The sequence below is a fragment of the Calonectris borealis genome, chromosome 1 (assembly GCF_964195595.1).
Source record: "Calonectris borealis chromosome 1, bCalBor7.hap1.2, whole genome shotgun sequence".
Taxonomy (NCBI): Eukaryota; Metazoa; Chordata; class Aves; order Procellariiformes; family Procellariidae; genus Calonectris; species Calonectris borealis.
Genome location: NC_134312.1, coordinates 39,162,176 through 39,180,573, shown reverse-complemented (window position 1 = coordinate 39,180,573; position 18,398 = coordinate 39,162,176). Strand labels below are relative to the sequence as shown.

General features: G+C 41.6%; 1 protein-coding gene across 2 annotated transcripts in view; it reads left to right on the top strand.

Moving 5' to 3' along the window:
- The first annotated feature begins 6,734 nt into the window (after window positions 1-6,734).
- Window positions 6,735-18,398, top strand: part of GRIP1 (glutamate receptor interacting protein 1) — a 236,293-nt gene continuing 224,629 nt past the window's right edge. For both annotated transcript variants that reach the window (XM_075149234.1, XM_075149243.1), the window contains exon 1: window positions 6,735-7,107. In XM_075149234.1, the coding sequence (XP_075005335.1) occupies window positions 6,975-7,107 (133 nt within the window). In that variant the 5' untranslated portion in view covers window positions 6,735-6,974. The remainder of the gene's footprint in view (window positions 7,108-18,398) is intronic.

Genomic DNA, 18,398 nt, shown 5'->3' with positions numbered 1-18,398 from the left:
TATTTGCTAGGTATTTTTGTTCTAGTGAGCTGTTATTTAACTAATAAATTATTCTTTCTTTCCAGTGCTCTGCGTACATTTTAATTATGGTTGGAATTAAAATGTGCAGTTTTTGAGGACTGGAGAATTGGGGCAATAGAACGTTTTTTACTCAGTGAGGAGTAAAAACCATACCCATATTCCAATCCACTTCTCCATATGTATTTCATAGTTGATTTGAGATATACTTTGTGCATAAAACAGACACAGTATGTAAAATCTTGGTAGTGTACCCTCTAGCCATTTGCTACGTTTCTTTAGAAAGATGAAAACACCTTTAATTCAGACTTCTCAAAGAATTATGTTCTAGTTTTAGTATTTTAAAATATCAGTCTACTGCTTCAGCCCTTGAGGAGTTTTAAATATGGTTAGAGTAGTACTCTGTTTAGCTTTTCTTGTAGAATGATTATTGGTGTCACAAAATATTAAGCAAACTCAAACTTTTTTTGTACTTAATTTTACCTAAGCTGTATTTCCTTGGTGGCAGTGAAGTAACATTTGTTTCTGCATATTTGTGTATTCTAATTAGTCACTTATTTGAAGCCAAATAGGGTGGAAAAAGAAGAAGAAAAATAGAATTTATGCAAACCGTTTCAGCTGAATTGAAGGAGGGGGGAGAAAAAAAAAAGCTTCTTTTCCCCGAAGCGTACATTCTGCATGAAATTCAACTTGACAAGTGACCCTTTTGAAACAGTGCTACAAAGATTTCTCAGCATTCTCCATATACAAGAGGCAGCATTCTTGTATTAAACCCACAAGCAGCCCCCCAATTCCCTCTAAATGAAGGTAGCCTCTTCCTCGATCCTTTGTGTTCTGCTTTATCCTCTTTCACTGCATTGGCATTCACAGTTCTGTGTGCACACTTACATGTGAGAAACTGTTGCAAAAAGCAAAACCATTGGGAATGTTAATATGAAATAATATATATATGATAAAATACAATAAAGAACTCTTCCAAGTATTTGCTGGCAGTTGCAAGTCTCTTTTGAAAATGTGTGTGTTCGCTTGCAAAAAAAAAAAAAAAGAAAAAAGATTTGCCAGTTAGTTTACAACTAGGTGACAGAAAAGCTGAGCTCCAGCTCTTACGTCTTGCATTCTTTAATTCAGGAGCAGAAGGAAACAGTGGTCTATGATTGTATGTGGGAACGAATAACAAGAATGTATGAATGACTTGTGAAACTGAGTGTAATGCACTAAAATCAGAACAAACTGATAATTTAACAGTATATGAAAAGTACCAGGTCTTAAAAATAACGGTGGTGGATGAGCAGTATTTTATCACTATCCAGTTCTCACGCAGCGATATTCCAGAGATAGTGCCCTGGTTATTCTGCATTTTTTTTTTATTGTCACATGAGAGAGATGTGCAGTGTAGTATTTAGTATGTCCCATGCTTTTGATCATCTCTCCAGGTGTCTTTAGGAAGAGCATGGAACTTGTGTTCAGAAGAGGGGTATCAGGTGGTACTGTGGTACCCCAGGAGGGTGGTGGGCTGCTAGTTCCTCCTCACACACAATGTTGACTTTGTACATGGCACTTCTTCTGCATATATGGATCATATGTTCTTCCAGTGCTTAACAGATTGCAAATTACAGGCATTTGATAATTTTCAAATAGATAATCTCACATTTTACACCAAGATTTTTAGGGCACATTTTGAGTGGAAAATTGCAGCCTTAACATGAGCAATTATGGCATGTAAACAAATGTCTGCTCTTGAAAAACTAGAAGGTCAGGCCAGATGATACTGTACGATGAATAAGGAGAATAGTTCTTTTGTCTGTTATTGCTGGTCTCCAGAAACAATGGTGACAGATTATCAAAGACATCCCTCAGTTGAAAGAGCCAGAGAAGAAACAGTCTGTTCTTCCCTTTTGAGGTTTGCAGTATCTTTATGGTTAGGGGCTTGACACAGGAGGGACAAGAACTGTTTTTTGTGTTCAGCCAACCTCCAAGAACTGTTTATATTCATCTTAATTTTTGTATTGTGCATTTATAATTCTGTGGTTTTTTTTCCAAGGGAGTAACCTGAAGCAGGCAGGTCTCTGTGGGTGCTGTTGTGTGCTCTCTTGCCTGGTTGCCTCCCAGTGGGAGTGTTCCTTCTCTCAGCAGAAGGCTTTTAGGAGCTGCCCAGAGAAGGAGAGGGAGACACAGGAGGGTTCTTCCATCGAAAATGTTTTTCTTTTAAACACTGAAACACGGTGATGAACAGGGTGCAAAATACCTGCTTAGAACTGTTAATATTTGGGGCCAGTTCCATTCTGTATTTATGATACAAAACGTTAGAGAGGCTTGCTTCATACACAGGCTCTGGTTTCAAAGCATCATGTTTGCAAGCCTGCTCTAATGGAAATCCTTGTTAAATATTTACTACCTTAGTGGCTTATCCATGGATACCAAAATGTTTTTCCTACTGCTTTCCCCAAATACTGGAAAAAGTGCTGTAGAAAATAGGAATGTCCCCTGTGAAAGTTTACTTAGATAACCACATAGTTAATTTTGTGCAAGTAAAAAGTTACATTCAGATATTTTACAAGATGAGAGACCTAATCTTTGCTATGGATAGAAAGGCAAGTTAAAGCTTAAATATCTTCTAGAGAATTGTCCATGGCTGCAAGAGCATTTATGCCTCAGCTTAACTATTTGAAAAGGACAGTGTCTTAATGGTATATTTGTTTTATTACTGCCATGAAGTCTTTTCCAATAAGTCACTGACCTGAGACAGATCCAGTTTGATGGAGCTTCTTCTTAAACAAATTAGTTATCAGAATGGAGAATGTAAATATTATCTAATTGATGTCAGTGGGCAAAATTTTTATCATGCAAATCATGCTGGAGACAGCATGACAATCCTTGCTCCTTCTAAGGAAGCCACCTTGGAAAGCACTTGCTTTGATTGCAGTAGGCGTATTCACGGAGAAAGCATGAGCCAAAGAGCTTGAGACGTATTTACATTGTAACTTCTGTTGTGGTGGTATAACACCAGAAAATTGATGCCCCAAATTCGAGTTCAGAGAGGGCTTGGGAATATCAACTGATACCTAATTTTATGCCCTCTGGGCATAATTATCCTATTCTCTTTGTCATTAAGGGATGAAACTCACTGTCATCTCTGATGTTTTATGTTTTAAAAATTTGAAAGCCAACGTTTGTTTCTTTTTCTGCTCCTCCCATAAAATCAATACGCCTTTCTGGAGCTGTGGTATGCATCTATTATGTTTCTGCTTTTTTATTCCTTTTCAAGCAGAAGGTTGCAATAGCCGTGTTCATTTCCGTGAAGGAATGAGTTGTTCACCACAAGAAGCTGCAGAATCCTGAGCAATGGGGAAAGCAGTAGTTAGCTGTTTGGTTTTTTTTTTAACTACAGTAAAGTGTGTTTGTGAAACTGAATTCTCTGCTTATACCTTTGAAAGTAGGACTGTGATAAAATATTTACAGGTATGGCATAAGGAGTAGCTAATGAATGTTCTCAGCAAAGCAGCAGAGGTAGTGTGTAATGCATATGAAACATAAGTTTTGTTCAGAAATCTTTATAGTATAGTAAAACACTTAATACTCTGACTCCTATTAATATATAACAACATTGCCTGCAGTTAAGGTATTTCTTTCTCTTTAGGTTGCTCTGAATACCAGAAGATTTTAGGGCGGGGAAAATCTCATCAAAAGCTCAGCTTGTTCTAGGTTTAAAAAAAAAAACATATAAAAACACTGAAACTGTTTGTCTCTGCTGTTTGCATTCATGCAAAAAGAAACAGGTGTATAATTTACATGCTGGCAAGACTGACAGCTTGTGTGTTAGAAACTGTGGGCAACACCTGCTTCTGCACCTTATAGAATCATAGAATCACAGCATGGTTTTGGTTGGAAGGGACCTTAAAGACCATCTAGTTTCAACCCCCCTGCCATGGGCAGGCACATCTTCTATTAGACCAGGTTGCTCAAAGCCCCATACAACCTGGTCTTGAACCTTCTGCACCTTGGTGTGGGAGATGGAGCCTGTCTTTGTAGACAGTAGTAGTTGGTAGGACACAGTGAAGAGCAGCAGAACTTGAATCTGCTGTGCTTATCCGAAGAGTGCTAGTGCTCCCCCTCAACGTCTTCATGCTTACATACAAGATATGTGGGAGTCATTACCTTGAGCACTGATCAATAGTACTGTTTAGTGCATTTTTTTCTGCTTTACTAAATTAGCTGTATATGATGCACCTGGGCAATGCACTTTATGAGCATGGGGAAGAGAAGGGAAGGTCTATTGCACAAGGTAATGACACGCTTTCCAAAGCTCAAGATTTGCCCAAATTTAGATCCGTTCTCCCTGGTCAGGCAGTCGGTGTACTACATCTGGTGCTTACTGTGCTAGCTGAGATCATTTGGTAGCTCCCTTGTCTGCTTATTTGCTGTGTTGGTCTTGTTACGGAAAGGACTGAAGTCTCCCTGGGGTGCGCTGAGGACCAGGAAGCCGCTTCTCTAGCAGAAGCTTGTTTAGCAGCGTGTTTAGCAACAGCTATTTACTTGATGAAAGCCAAGTGTCTGCTTGATTTCGGTTTTCAGCTCTCATTTAGAGGACAGTTTAAAAGTGAGAAAGTTTTACATTTTCTCTGCTTTTTAAAAAGTAGCGGTATCATTTTGAATTTAACTTTAGAATTTATCTTTAGGGAACGGTGATGGCTGCAAGACTTCTGTCTTCAAGATGGATGTTTCTGACACCTACAAATAACTTTTTGCACATCTGTCAGGAAGAGTGCTCTACAGGAGCAAATATAGCATCAAAACAACATTTTCCTCTCTGAAAAGAGAGCATGCTACCTCTGCTGTAGGCTAAGTCTTTGTTTGGTTTTCATGTTTCATGACACTAATGTAATGTTTTTGCTGCTTGGTGGCAGAGCACAAAAAAGACACATGAATTGAAACCTTCAGAACATACAGTGATCCCTTCTTAAAGATCCATATTAAAAGTTTTATTGGCTTTTTTTATTTTTGGTAATATGCCTGTAATATTCCTCTAAAGTCTTTATCCTTTGAAAGTTGGAAGCTGTGTGATAAAAACAGACTTGTAATAAAACACGACCTCCTTACAGAAGTTACACTAAAAATAATTCTGGTAGTGCCCTTGGGGCGTTCATCAGCTAGCGACAGTGGCTGCATTTTCACAGTGGAAAAGCAGGGGCTGGTAAGGTCAAGGAGGATGAGTCTGTATTCCTGTGGGGAGCTTGGTAGGTGCATCCAGGGTTTTTTGAGCTTTTATGGATAAAATGGGTGTGGTTTTGTGACAATATTTTTTTAAAATACCTGGGAAGCTGGAACAAGCTCGGAAGAGTTCCAGTACCTGCTTTCAGCATGTGTTTGTTTTAGGACCCTCAGATAGCAGGTCTAGCTGACTTCTGCTGGTGACTCTTACGTGTTTCAAAACTCAAAAATTCCAACTCAATTCTGCTCAGTCTGTGGGTACTTCTATTGAAACAATGATAAATTGCAATCCTGGCTTTTGCTTTACTACTTCTTCTACACTTTTAAAAAAATCGCTCTGCTTTGCTCTTTGCAAAATAATGACTCACTCACAGAAACTAATCCCACCTCTGCCTGCTCTTCATTTTCCACAGGATGATCCTGTAAAATCTGTTTTACAGGAAGACTCTCTGACTTCCTCATGCTCATAGGTGCAAAATGGTATCTCCTGCGAGCATGGTGCAGGTGACCATGTTCAGCACGTGGTGTGACTGAGGCGACTGATTGATCCTGGACTTGTGCCAGCAGACAGGAGAGGTCCTGCTGGACTAGAGACCTCACTTGGCTCGAGGCAGCGTGGTTACAAAAAAAAACCCCGTGGCGGATGTCAATGTGATAGGATCCAAGCAGACACTGCTTTTGTTCTTGTGCGGGAGGCAAACTTCGTCAGAAACACGGATGAAATTCCAGCCTTATCTTAGGGAATGTGCGTGGGATTCAGGCACGCAGCAAGAGAAGAGAGCCAGCGCCTTTTCAGGCTTTTTGCTCCTGTCATCCTGTGCAAAGGATAGTCTGCCGTACCTTAATTTTAAAGTTTTTAAAACTCTGCTGGGATTTTAAACGAGTATTGTGGTGGTATGCTTGTGGTGTTGCTTCCTTTGTTTCCCTATTGCCGTATAGCCTGGCCAGCTCTATAGGAGACCTGTCTGTGGAGTGCCTTTTAATGTTTCGATCTATCAGTGATTAGAATACACTAATGCCCAGTGGGTATATGTGTCATTTTTTAACAGCTGCCGAGCTTTCTCCCTGCTGCTCCAATTAACACATTCAGCACACACTTGCTGGTGAGTGGGCTGCGTGTATGGATTAAACCACTTTGCTATTTATTCATCTAGCATATGTGATGCCAGAAATAGATTGGTGTGTTTCCTCTTCTTACAGCAAATGAAATCAAACGGGCTCCTGAGCCTGTGCCTGGGTAAATACAAGGGCAGCATGTAACGGGCGTATGAAAACCTGTTTTGCCTTGAGATATGGTTCAGTCCATTGACTAACATCTATCCCCGCCTCCCAGCCCCTCTTCAAATGATGGAGACACAGGACAGGGAGCTCTCAGTGCTGGGCTTCCCCTTGCTGGCAGGCAGGTCTCTTCAACTTTGTCCTCTGCTGTTTAATAACCACTTGAAATCCTGACTTTCTCCTTTCGCTTCAGTATTTTTCTCCTTTGTCTATTTTCATGTTGAAATATTCCAGTCAGTAGATTTGATAAAGTCCACACCCCACCCCACCCCTTTTTTTAAAAAAAAAAAAGGGAAAACAATATGCTTCCTAGTCACAGCTGAGGTAAGGGAGGGGTTTTTTAATGGTATCCGAGTGGCTGGTTGGAGGCTGCCGCTTTGCTCTGGTGCTTGCGGTTGATTCATGCTGGGACAGCTCTTTGTGAAGCAGAGGGCAAAGGGGGCTGCCGGCTGGCGCTGCTGAGGAAGGAGATGGAGCGCTTCTTGGGCTTCGTCAAGCAGATAAGAAGATCGAGAAGAAGAAAAGGCAAAAAGTACCGGCCAGAGGAGGATTACCACGAGGGCTATGAGGATGTCTACTATTATGCCTCAGAGCATTTTCGAAGTAAGTATTTTGCATAACCTCATTTTCCTTTGACTGTGATAAATGCTATGCTTTTAAGATTTTTAAAAAACCCTAAACCCGAAAACTGCAAACAATATTCCTTGCTTGCTAGAATCTGAGCCTCATGCAAGTATTAAAACATCCGTTCCTATTAGGGCTTTATCTCTGTGACTGCTGATGAACAATACAAAGCAGCTGAAGTGGCACAGCCGCTCTCAAAGTAAGTGGGATCTGTCTGCAAACCCGGGTAAGGTTTCAGGTGCAGTTAATTGAGTCTGACTGCTGGAAACCTTTTGTTAAAGCACTTTGTGTTGAGAAGCGATAGGGTGGCGGTAGCCCTTGTACGATGCCTTTGGAAAGCGGCACAGTGGATATTTTTAAAGCGCTATAAAGGCAGCAATCACTCATTTGTAAGTTGGAGTTGATGATTAATGTTTGTCAGTCCTCTGACCCTCCACTGTGACTTGGTCTTTTCAGTAGCGAGTAACTCAAGTGGGCTGCTTCCTCGCTGCAGGTCCAGGACCACTCGTGAAGAATTAAGTGGTGGGTTTTGTTTGCTTGTGCTCACGTGATAGCAGCAGCTTGCCCGAAACCAAAATAAACTGCCTGCTCGGAAGTCCCTGTGCAAACTGTGCGCTGTTCCCTGCAGCTCGTTAGGGTTTGTCCCCTGTACCTGTCGGGCTTTGGAGCTGCCCATCTGCCTTGGGCATCTCCCAGAGGAGGGGACGTGCCCAGAGGTACCTGCAGGGACGGTGGGAGGGAAGCCACGCTCAGTCCCTGCCCGGGGCGAGGTGTTGGCAGTAGAACCAGTCGTGCACAGAAATTACCTCTTTAAAAGGTTTCTGCTGTTCTGACCAGTGGTTTGGAAGCTTTGCAGTGAAGCTGTGCCTGTTGTTGAACAGCTGAAGTTTGATGCACTTTTTTTGTTGTTCTGTACTGTGCGAGTAGCTGTTGGTATCTTTTTGCTTCATTTCCATTTTGCTGAAATAAATTATAAGAACCTTACATTTGTTTTAAGACAAAGCGATGAATGTGATTGCACTTACGGCACCAGGGTATTGCTATCCTGTGGAAAATTAGGAAGCAAGAGATTTTTCCTCTTGGTTTTCTCCCAGTGCACCATGCTTGACTAACTCCAAAAGTAAACTAATGTAGAGTGTTTGCTTGTTTACTGGGTTTCTCCTTAATACAATCTTGATCTCTTTCCATTTTAAAGAAAATTTACTATGCTGATAATCTATAATTCATCTATGTGGTTAAGACTGAGTTCTTATAAGAAAAGACCTATTTTGGGGGGCAATACAGTTGTAACAGGTAACATAAAATCTTCTACACAAGAACTAAAAATTTTAACTCTACTTAGCACTGAAAAATGTGAAAATGATACGTTAGTATCATTTTTCTTGCTTTAATATGTAAATCAAAGGAATGTGTCAAAGCAGTATGTCAAAATATTTCCCTTGCTGATTGTTGTTGTTGAAGGTTTTTTAAATAAGAAAGCAACCCCCCCCCAAAACTGTCACATGTAATAAGGATTTCTTGAATGCTGATTAATAAATTATTAACTCCTGACTTAATGTAAGGCAGCAAGATTGAGCCAAATATCTAATAGGTTTTTCCTTTTATTCTACTTAAAAAATAAAAGGATAGTACACACGTCAGCCTGTGGAGGTCATAAGTATTTCAGACTGGATGAATGTGTGTCAGATTTTGAAGTGGTGTTTACAACAGTGATCATAATACTCAGATTGAATGGTCAAAAAGTGCACAGTCCTATGGAGTTGCATGCACAAGGAGTTTGCAACTTCTTGCAGTTACTTAAACCAAACATGTCATAGGAGATTAGAGCTGTGGAGTCTTTATAGAGATACCACATCAAACACAATTGCTCCTCAAGTGCTTCTTTTGTCTGGTCTTTCTGTGTGCTATACGTGTCACTGTTTTGGTTGTATAGGTGTGGTAGCTACTTATAGCAATGTGAAAAGATGCTGCTGGTGCTACTATAAATGCTTTTTTGAAATTGAATTTCAGGTAATGGGGACAATGAAATGTTTAATATTTAATTTAATTATGGTCTAGTGTTACGCAGTTTACAGTGCAAATTTAGAGTAATTGCAGAGCCTTTAAAAGCTATTCCTTCTGCATTTGTGTGCTTAGAAGAATGCATGCTTGAGAATAAGATCATATTTATTGGTATGATTTTCAAAGTATCAGAGCTAATGAAATTGAAGTCCTGTTGTTCATGCAACTGAACGGAGCTGGAGCTTTTTTAGGTTTAGTTTCCTCTCCCTGGCATTGTTATCCATCCCTCCTCCATCGTCGTTTATGAGTTATATATCCAATTAGCCAGTGCATTTGAAGATTGTCTGAGCCAATCACTTTATGAGCTTGTTACTCTCTCTTTCCCCCTTTGTTATATTGCGTAGATTGTTGTATGGAGACAGAATTAATGGAAAAATGCAGAAACTACATTAGAACAACCAAAGGATCAAACAGAAAGAAAACAAAGTTAAAAATAGAATACGCCTCTGGGAACCACAGGAAAAAGGTGACTTTAGTTTGTCCTCAACCCAGCTGTGCCTGGATATTGGGATATTGTAGCTCCTGCTATTAGGTATACTGTCTTTACTCCTCTGAAGCTTTGTCATGGAAGACCACATTAGCTGTGATATTGGGACACAGCTGGATGAAAGGAAGGTGCAGTAGTGCCTAAAGCTCCCTGGGTAAAAAAAAGAACCCAGCTCTCAAGTCAGATGTCTTTCTGCTTGGGCATTTCATCCATTTGGGTTCAGTTAAATGGATATCCTTGTTTTGACATGCAACATCGGCTCTCTTCTCTTTCTGAAGAGTCTCTTTCTGTGCTGTGTAATGCTAGAGTAACTAAAATAATAATTTTGGTACACAAACACATACTGACATCAGTAGTGCAGGCATCACACTCATTTTGGTGCGACTTTGCAGTGTGAACATAATGGGTGGTGAAATTGCCGCCCAACCTACTCAGACAAATTGGTGCTTATTGCATAAAACGCTTTAAAAAGAGTTATATTTATCTTATGCAGCATTACACCACTGCCATTGGACCTGTTCCCTTTAATGAGGCTTTGCATGATAAAGGCCCTTATTATTACCAAGACTGATACTGAACGTCAGGAATGCTGTGTAGCAGAGCTGCCTGGAACGCTCCCAAAAATGACATATGTCCTTTCACTGAAGTCAGGCTGATTTACCAAGACCTTTGAGTTTCAGCCTCGTCTTGAGCAGGAAGGTGCTTTTGGTTGTGGCCTGACCCTGGCTGGATGCCAAGTGCCCACGAAAACCGCTCTATCACTCCCCTCCTGGGCAGGGGGGAGAAAATATAACGACAGGGAGAGATCACTCGCCAATTGCTGTCATGGGCAAAACAGACTCGACCTGGGGAAAAATTAATTTAATTTATTACCAATCAAATCAGAGTAGGGTAATGAGAAATAAAATAAAATCTTAAAACACCTTCCCCCCACCCCTCCCTTCTTCCCGAACTCAACTTCAGTCCCGATTTCTCCACCTCCTCCCCCCGAGCAGCGCAGGGGGACGGGGAATGGGGGTTGTGGTCAGTTCATCACACGGTGTCTCTGCCGCACCTTCCCCCTCAGGGGGAGGACTCCTCACACTCTTCCCCTGCTCCAGCATGGGGTCCCTCCCACGGGAGACAGTCCTCCATGAACTTCTCCAACATGAGTCCTTCCCAAGGGCTGCAGTTCTTCACCAACTGCTCCAGCGTGGGTCCCTTCCACGGGGTGCAATCCTTCAGGAACAGACTGCTCCAGCGTGGGTCCCCCATGGGGTCACAGGTCCTGCCAGCAAACCTGCTCCAGCGTGGGCTCCTCTCTCCACGGGGCCACAGGGCCTGCTGCAGCGCAGACTTCTCATGGGGTTACAGCCTCCTTTGGGCATCCACCTGCTCCAGCGTGGGGTCCTCCACGGGCTGCAGGTGGATATCTGCTCCACTGTGGACCTCCATGGGCTGCAGGGGACAGCCTGCCTCACCATGGGCTGCAGGGGAATCTCTGCTCTGGCGCCTGGAGCACCTCCTCCCCTTCCTTCTTCACTGACCTTGGTGTCTGCAGAGCTGTTCCTCTCACATATTCTCATTCCTCTCTTCTGACTGCTGCAGGTGGTGTGCAGTTCCGCCCTCCCCCCCCAAAAAATACGTTATCACAGAGGCACTACCACTGTTGCTGATGGGCTTGGCCTTGGCCAGCAGCAGGTCCATCTTGGAGCTGGCTGGCATTGGCTCTGTTGGACATAGGGGAAGCTTCTAGCAGCTTCTCACAGAAGCCACCCCTGTAGCCTCACCACTACCAAAACCTTGCCACGCAAACCCAATACATTGGGATCCAGCCTGATTTGGTCACCTCTGACCAAAACAAACACGAACTCCTCCTTTCCTCACCCCAGTCTGATTTCGGTGCCAAGTCTTTTATTTTGCAAAATGCTTGGAAGGGTTTGGGTTTGTTCCAACTGATTTTGGAACCTCGCAGGTCACACAAAATGTGGTTGTCATGATCTGCCCATGCACGTCCAGAGAGCATTGCTGTAAAAGCTTACTGTTAAATTTTGTCTTATTTGTGTTACTTCTGGTTTCTGTCATCCATCTCTTCCTGAAAGAGACTCTGTTTTCATTGGTTCTTCTTCTTTGTATGTTGTTCCTCCCAGCATGTCAGCAGCATAGTCCATTGGCACAAAGTTTTATTTTCTGTGTTGATGCAATGAAAATACTAAAGAATGATCCCAAAAAACAATGTTTAAAGAATTCTACTAGTAAACTCCCACTAAGGCAAAAGGTCCCATTTGTTTAGCCCTGACCTTAAAATGTTCCATTTAATCACACCGAGTCCCACAAATAATTTTCTTCTTTCCTTTGTCAAGGCCTGGTATATGTTGTTTGACAAGAGCATTGATATTTTAGACAAAGTAGTCAGCCATAGTGTATCTGCAGTAAAGTCATGTATTGTTTTTCTCTGTGATGCCCTTTATTAATTCTTCCACAATTCTTGTGTGAAAATCATTTGGTTCCTCAGTTTTAGGACAATCAACCTCTTTGAATTTGCCTCCAAAATGCATGTGATCATCTTTCCCTTTTTTCCATTAATTGTCCCATCTCTCTCCCTGTGTCATCACTGGAAAGCGAAGGTAAGGTATTTGGCTCCTAGCCTCGTAAATAAGGCAAAAAGCAAAAACTGAAAGTTTTATATAACTCCAAGTTGAAGATGTCATCTTTGTTGACTGAAATTGGGGAATAATTAGTTAAAATGAATATTGGATATGCTATTTGGGATGATGTCAGCAGAAAAACTCCACTTGGGCTTATTCTCCAAGACGACTCAATGTTATGGTGCAGAAACTCCCTCAGCTGCCAAAATCTTACTGACAAACATCTATGCATTTCATAACCATACAGCTTTAAAGCTGTATTAAATAGTGATAGAAGAGACTTGCTACAGAAATAGCACTAAGACAAAAGACCGAGGGAAGTGATATGCCTATGGCTTCTTAATGCTCCAGTCAGTAGCAGCATCGTTCTTGACAAGATTTTCTCCATTTCGTAAATTGGTACAAATAGTTCTTGTTTGCGGCAGTCTCATAGATTTGATTGGGGTTGTAAAAGAGTTAGTGGTTTTATGAGTAATGTGGTGACAAGGGCATTGAATATCTCTAGCTCAGGTTGCAGAGATGTTAATTGATCCTAAGGGTGAGGAATGCAGGACAACCGCTTTTCATTTTACAAAGAGTGCATGTTGCTATTCTCCTGTTTAATTGGATGTGTGTGTGCGCGCGTGGGGGGGGTTCTCCTCTGATCCCAGATCTTGTCATGTCAGTACAGTAAAATGTCAGCTTTCATTGAAACTAAAGGTAATACATTTGTTGCAGGCTACAAGCAAAAAGGCTTGGTAACCTGAGCAGAGAATATGGCAGGCCTTGAAAACACAACAAAATAATCTTTTTTTTTAAATAAGTAAAATTTATTAAAGCTTCTTACTTCCTTCTCCTTAATGACTGTTCCATGATTGTTGGACCCTAAAGATTTTCATTAATGTATTACAATTCTTCAGTATTTGTGTCTGTTTTCCGTAAGTCACTTTTTTCCGGAGGTCTGGGTAACCCCAAGACCACGAGTTCAGCAGGAACAGGATGAGATGCCCGTGTCCAGAGACATGTCATCACAGGGCCACCGTCCAGTTGTCAGTTTGCAAGCCAGGCATGGTGATAAATAGGACAACTGTATTTGAGCTTTACTGCCGGGACAGACAGTATCAATTTTCCCATTCAGAGATTTGTGAATGAAACTAAAGTGGTAGCAAGTGACTGTTGTGTTTCAGGCACTCCTTAGATCAAAGTGTTGTACCCTCATGCTGTTTCTGTTGTTTTTTCACCTTCATGTGTGTTAGATTCTGAGTTTTTTTTTAAACAGTTGGTGATTCCATCAAGTGCAATTTTGTATTTCATGACAACCATCCTCTTGCAAAGGGTAGCTTGACTTCTGATGAACCATGTGTGTGTTTTGGAGGTGACCCTGTTTATCTACCATCTTGTTCGTCATGTCGTTAGTGAATGTATCCTTTCTAGAAGAACCCAAAAGGTGGAGAAAAATTACATATTATTCTCATTTTATAGATAGCAAACCAGTAGGAATGGGTTATAAAAAAGAGAATGTTAGCAGCTCTTGAGCATCCCATGAAATTATTTAGGTCTTCCAAGCCCATAAGAAATATGCATATATTAAAATCTTATTTTACTCCTTTTCTGTTTTATATTAGTTACAAGTATGTAAGCCTTGGGATGGGGCTTGTGTTTGTAGATGCTTAAGCTGTTTGAATAGTGGCTTTAGCCGCATTATGTTGTTTATATAAATTCAAAGATAATTAAATTGCTGTTGTTACATGTGCACTAGCGTGATACCCGGTCGCGGGGTCTGTCAGTGAGGCACCCGAGGCTGTGGCATTCCCCGCAGGATTGGAGCAATGTGTTTCTTGTAGCCGGGCAGGTGTGTGCCAGTTTTGGTGAAACGTTTTCGTTATCCGTGAAACAAGCCACATTTTTTTTCCTAATGCAGTGGTGCAACAGCCAATTTAAGTTTGTAAGCAACAGGATTACTTTTTTAAATGACCCTTTGTGGCTTTTCTACAAGTGGCCCTTAGACTCCTGGGGCAGCCCAGAGCATGGACGGTAAAACATTGCTTTAGAGTTACTTGAGGGAAACCAGCTTATTTATTTTATGTCACTGAAATAATGAGACCTGAGTTATCTAATTCTTTGCATGAAGCATAAACACTTCTCCCTGCTAGCAATTACGAGTGTACAATTTCTGTGCTACTTTCTTTTCTTTTACTTTCCAGTCCTATTCTTTACTGATTTCTTAAAGTAAAAATCTTGATTGTCCCTGCTCAAGAAATGTGTTTATTATAGGTCTTCTCCTCTTATAGTGGCTGCTGGTATGAGGTTGTATCTCCAGTGTTTTTGAGAATTAGGAACCCTTTACATTTTATTATATCTAGAATATATGATATTCAGGTTCAAACAATGACATTTAGAGAGACTTGGACTTCCTACTTCCTGAAATGATGTGTAAGTTCATGTTTTTAATCATGACTTGATCAGTTTATATTGTGAACATGTAGTGATGCGATTATTTTTTTCCCCTTGGATATTGTGAAGTGAATGAAACATCAGGTTTCATGAAGCAAGATTAGAGAGAGAGGTAAAAGCAACTACTGAGGTGTCAGTTTTAATATTGGCCTTCAGTTCCAATGGAAAACTTAAAGCAATTAGTGGAACGAAGAAGGAAACAACAATGTAAGTCCCTTGCTGATGAGTTTATAAACATTTATTGAATGATTGCTGTGTTTTTTCAGTAGGGCACTCCAGCAGCTATAATTAATCATCAGCATGAATATAAACACCTGTTTACCATAGATAGTATTTGTATAAGGCAAATTTGGTAGTCCTCACCGTATGTGCAGAAATTACTAGGAAACTTTGTTTAATGTTTTTCAGCAGAAAAAAGCAGGGGTAGTGCTGTGGCTGGGCTCAGGAGTCCGTGATGATCAGACTGCTGATGACCCGGGCACCTGAACACTACCGATATTTTTCAGAGTATTTTCTAGTTTGCCTCTGAAACCCAGGAAATTATACAGAAATCAGTGTGCAAGGCTATTGCAGTTCTAGGACACGTACTCCAAATTTAAAAAGCAGTAGAACTAAGGGTGCCTATAGAACCTTAATTTGGCCTCTCTTTAATGAGTCCTTAATGAAGGACTACCTGCTCATTTTTGCTGTGGTACTTGTGATAGATTCAGTGCTGGGAGGAGGCTGCGCCAAGTCCCGGTGCAGCGTTGTACCTGCCTTCCCACCACCCTTCCCGTCGGGGCTCATCCTTCATTTCCCTGACGTGAGAGCTTGAATTTGTAGAGCTTGAGTTCTGGCACAAGTTGCTGTAGCATGCCAAGAGAAGTATGGTTTGTATATATAAAAAAATTATATAGGCCTAACCACTCTGGAAATTCTTCCGTAAGGCATCTCAGGCTGCAACCTTTAAATTGTTGCATACCTTCGATGATAATCTCTCTGTGCTCTAGTTCTCCACCTGTGAAATGAGGCTAATGGTACCTCTCCTTCACTGGTATGCTATGAAAGTAAATTAGTGTTTGCTAAGCTCTCGAATGCTATAGTGATGAGCACCATAGAAGAGCTCAGGAAGAAATTAATGTCTGTCCAGAGAGAAGGGCTTGAATAGTGTGTGGGAACTAAGGCATGGCATTACACTTTGAGCGATGAGGGGAAAACAAAGTCTTGAATTATGTTTTGGATACTTAAAATCATTTATTCTGGGCATTAAATGAGACAAGGTCTTGTGAATAAGCAGGAGAACAGGTAATTAAGGATTGTGTTGTAATGCATATGCAAAAGGAGGCCAAATTAAGGCTTGCTAGGAATGCTTAAATCTGGCACTTGCAGCTTGCAGTTTGCTTTTTTAATTGTGTGTGTGTGTGCATGTAGTAAAGAATATGGAGCAGCAGGACCTTGGGTTTTAGCATGCAGTGGAAATTTCATAACTGCAGGTTATGGTCATAATACTTGCTATAAATGAACCAAAATCTCCTTGGTGTTAAGATGGCAGAAGTAAATTTTGGTGAGTGGCCATAGGATCTGATCACACCTGTAGCACATCAGTGCATTTCTTACTACAGTCCCCCCTGCTGACACTGGGAGCACCACGAGCAGCTGTGGGACAGAGGAGGGAGGAATTGAGTTTATTTTTCTGCTGTCCCTGGGCACTTTGAACAGGTGATGAGAGACGTTCAAGGAGAACTATCCTTGGAAAGGTGGCCAAGGGAAGAGCCAAACTGAACGGGAACAGCAGGGTGATAGAGGAGGTGTATCCCACACAATATAAAATCTGGAGCCCCTGCGTAAGGCACACGGACACCACGTCTTCTGCGTAAAGCTGACACTGGAGATAGGCCATCAGAGATGCTTTTCCAGGTGTCAAAATTAGGCTTGTAGGTGTAGCCCTGGTGCTTGTAAGACCTGTGTGTACATGCTTGGGTGTGGAGTTGAGGAGGGCAAAGAAGATGGAAGGGAAGATATTTATGGGACAGTGAGAAATTTCTTTGGAGATACTCAAAACTTAACTGGACAAGGCTGCAAGCACCCTGATCTACCTATTTAAGTTAGATCTGACTTCAAAGCTGGCCGTGCTCTGAGCAGGCGACTTGGGCCAGAGGACTTCCAGAGAGCCCTTCCAAGCGCAGTTATGTGTGATTTTATGAAAGGGAACTTTGGTTGGAGAAGAAGGAAGGACTATGGAAGGCAGAAAGGAGAAAAGAGAGATTAAAGACAGGACTGGGGGAAATACTGTTTGAATGAAACTACAAATAAGAAAGTGAAACCAAAAGTACACAGATACCACTTGAAGTATTAACGCAGTAAATTGTGTTTTCAGATTTGTTTGCAAATGCTTCCTTTGGGTATGTTTAACAAGCTCTGTGGCAGCTCAGGTCTATGTTATTTTGATGACACTGTCCCTCCCAGAGGGGGAAACTCCTCGCTCAACAATACACCTTGTCGCTATTCTGTGAGCTGGTAGCATCTCTCAAAAAAAAAAAAAAAAAAAAAAAAAAAGGATTCTCAATGTATTACAAATAAATGCAGTAAAAAATGAATGGTACACAAATACATATTTTAAATACAGAGTGATATTAGCTTTTTGCCCTTACTTTCTGCAGGTTATAGTAGGAAATAATTTAAAGCCCTGATAACCTGCACCCCATTTGTAGGAACCCCGTTGAAGTTGTGTAATCAACAGGGCCCTCTCAGAGATGAGTCACGGCAGGAGCTGCGGTGCCAGCTGTATTAGCGCTGAATGCTCAGAAATGAGAAGGAATGTTTGCTGTCTGATAGGGATATTGCATCTGACAGCCTATTTTAGGGGAAAGGAGAAGTTGCCGGTGAAGGAAAGTTGGGAGGGAGCCTGGATCTCTGGCAGAGCACTGCCAGCAGCAGCAGCAGCAGTGCTCAGGCCAGTTGTCAGTAAACCTAAATATGCCTGGTGGCATTTACAATTTGGAAAGCAGGAACACGGATTTTCCGTTGGGTGGTGATAGAATTTCGCGTGGCTTGTCATGAAAATACTACATTCCCTTTCATTGCTAAAAGGAGACACGAGTGACTTCTGAAATGGGGAGACCAAAGTTGTTCAGGCTGGGGGTTATAACTGCTCGTCAATAATTAAACGAAGTGGAGCGCAGCAAGACAATGGATCTGCTGGCCTCTCTGCAGTCCCTATAAATTCAGTGATGCTTTGCTAGTTTCTGAAACGCTCCCTGTGTAACTTGACCCATATTTCACCTGGGCTTCCCAGAAGATTTCCAGAGGAGTTATGCAGACATCCCCAGCACTTCTAAATCTGTTGCCATTCACTTGTGCCATACCCTGCCTGGAAAAAAGAAAGAAGCCTTCTCAAGCTTAGGGCATTAATGATTTGCTACATTTTTCTTGGTATACTCTAAACGTAATTACAAAAATATAAGTATATTTAGACAGGCAGTGGATTTGGGAACATTCCTCTGCTCTCCCAGTCATGTGCGTATCTTTGCTGGCTCATTCAGGCAGGGAATACCCAGCTCTGCCCTACGAGCAGTGGAGGAGATAGGGAGGGAGAGGTTTGTCTACTGGAAGGAGTACGGCCATCCGTTTGAAATGCCACCACTCCTCGGCACATCACAAGGGATGGAGAAAGCACTGAACAT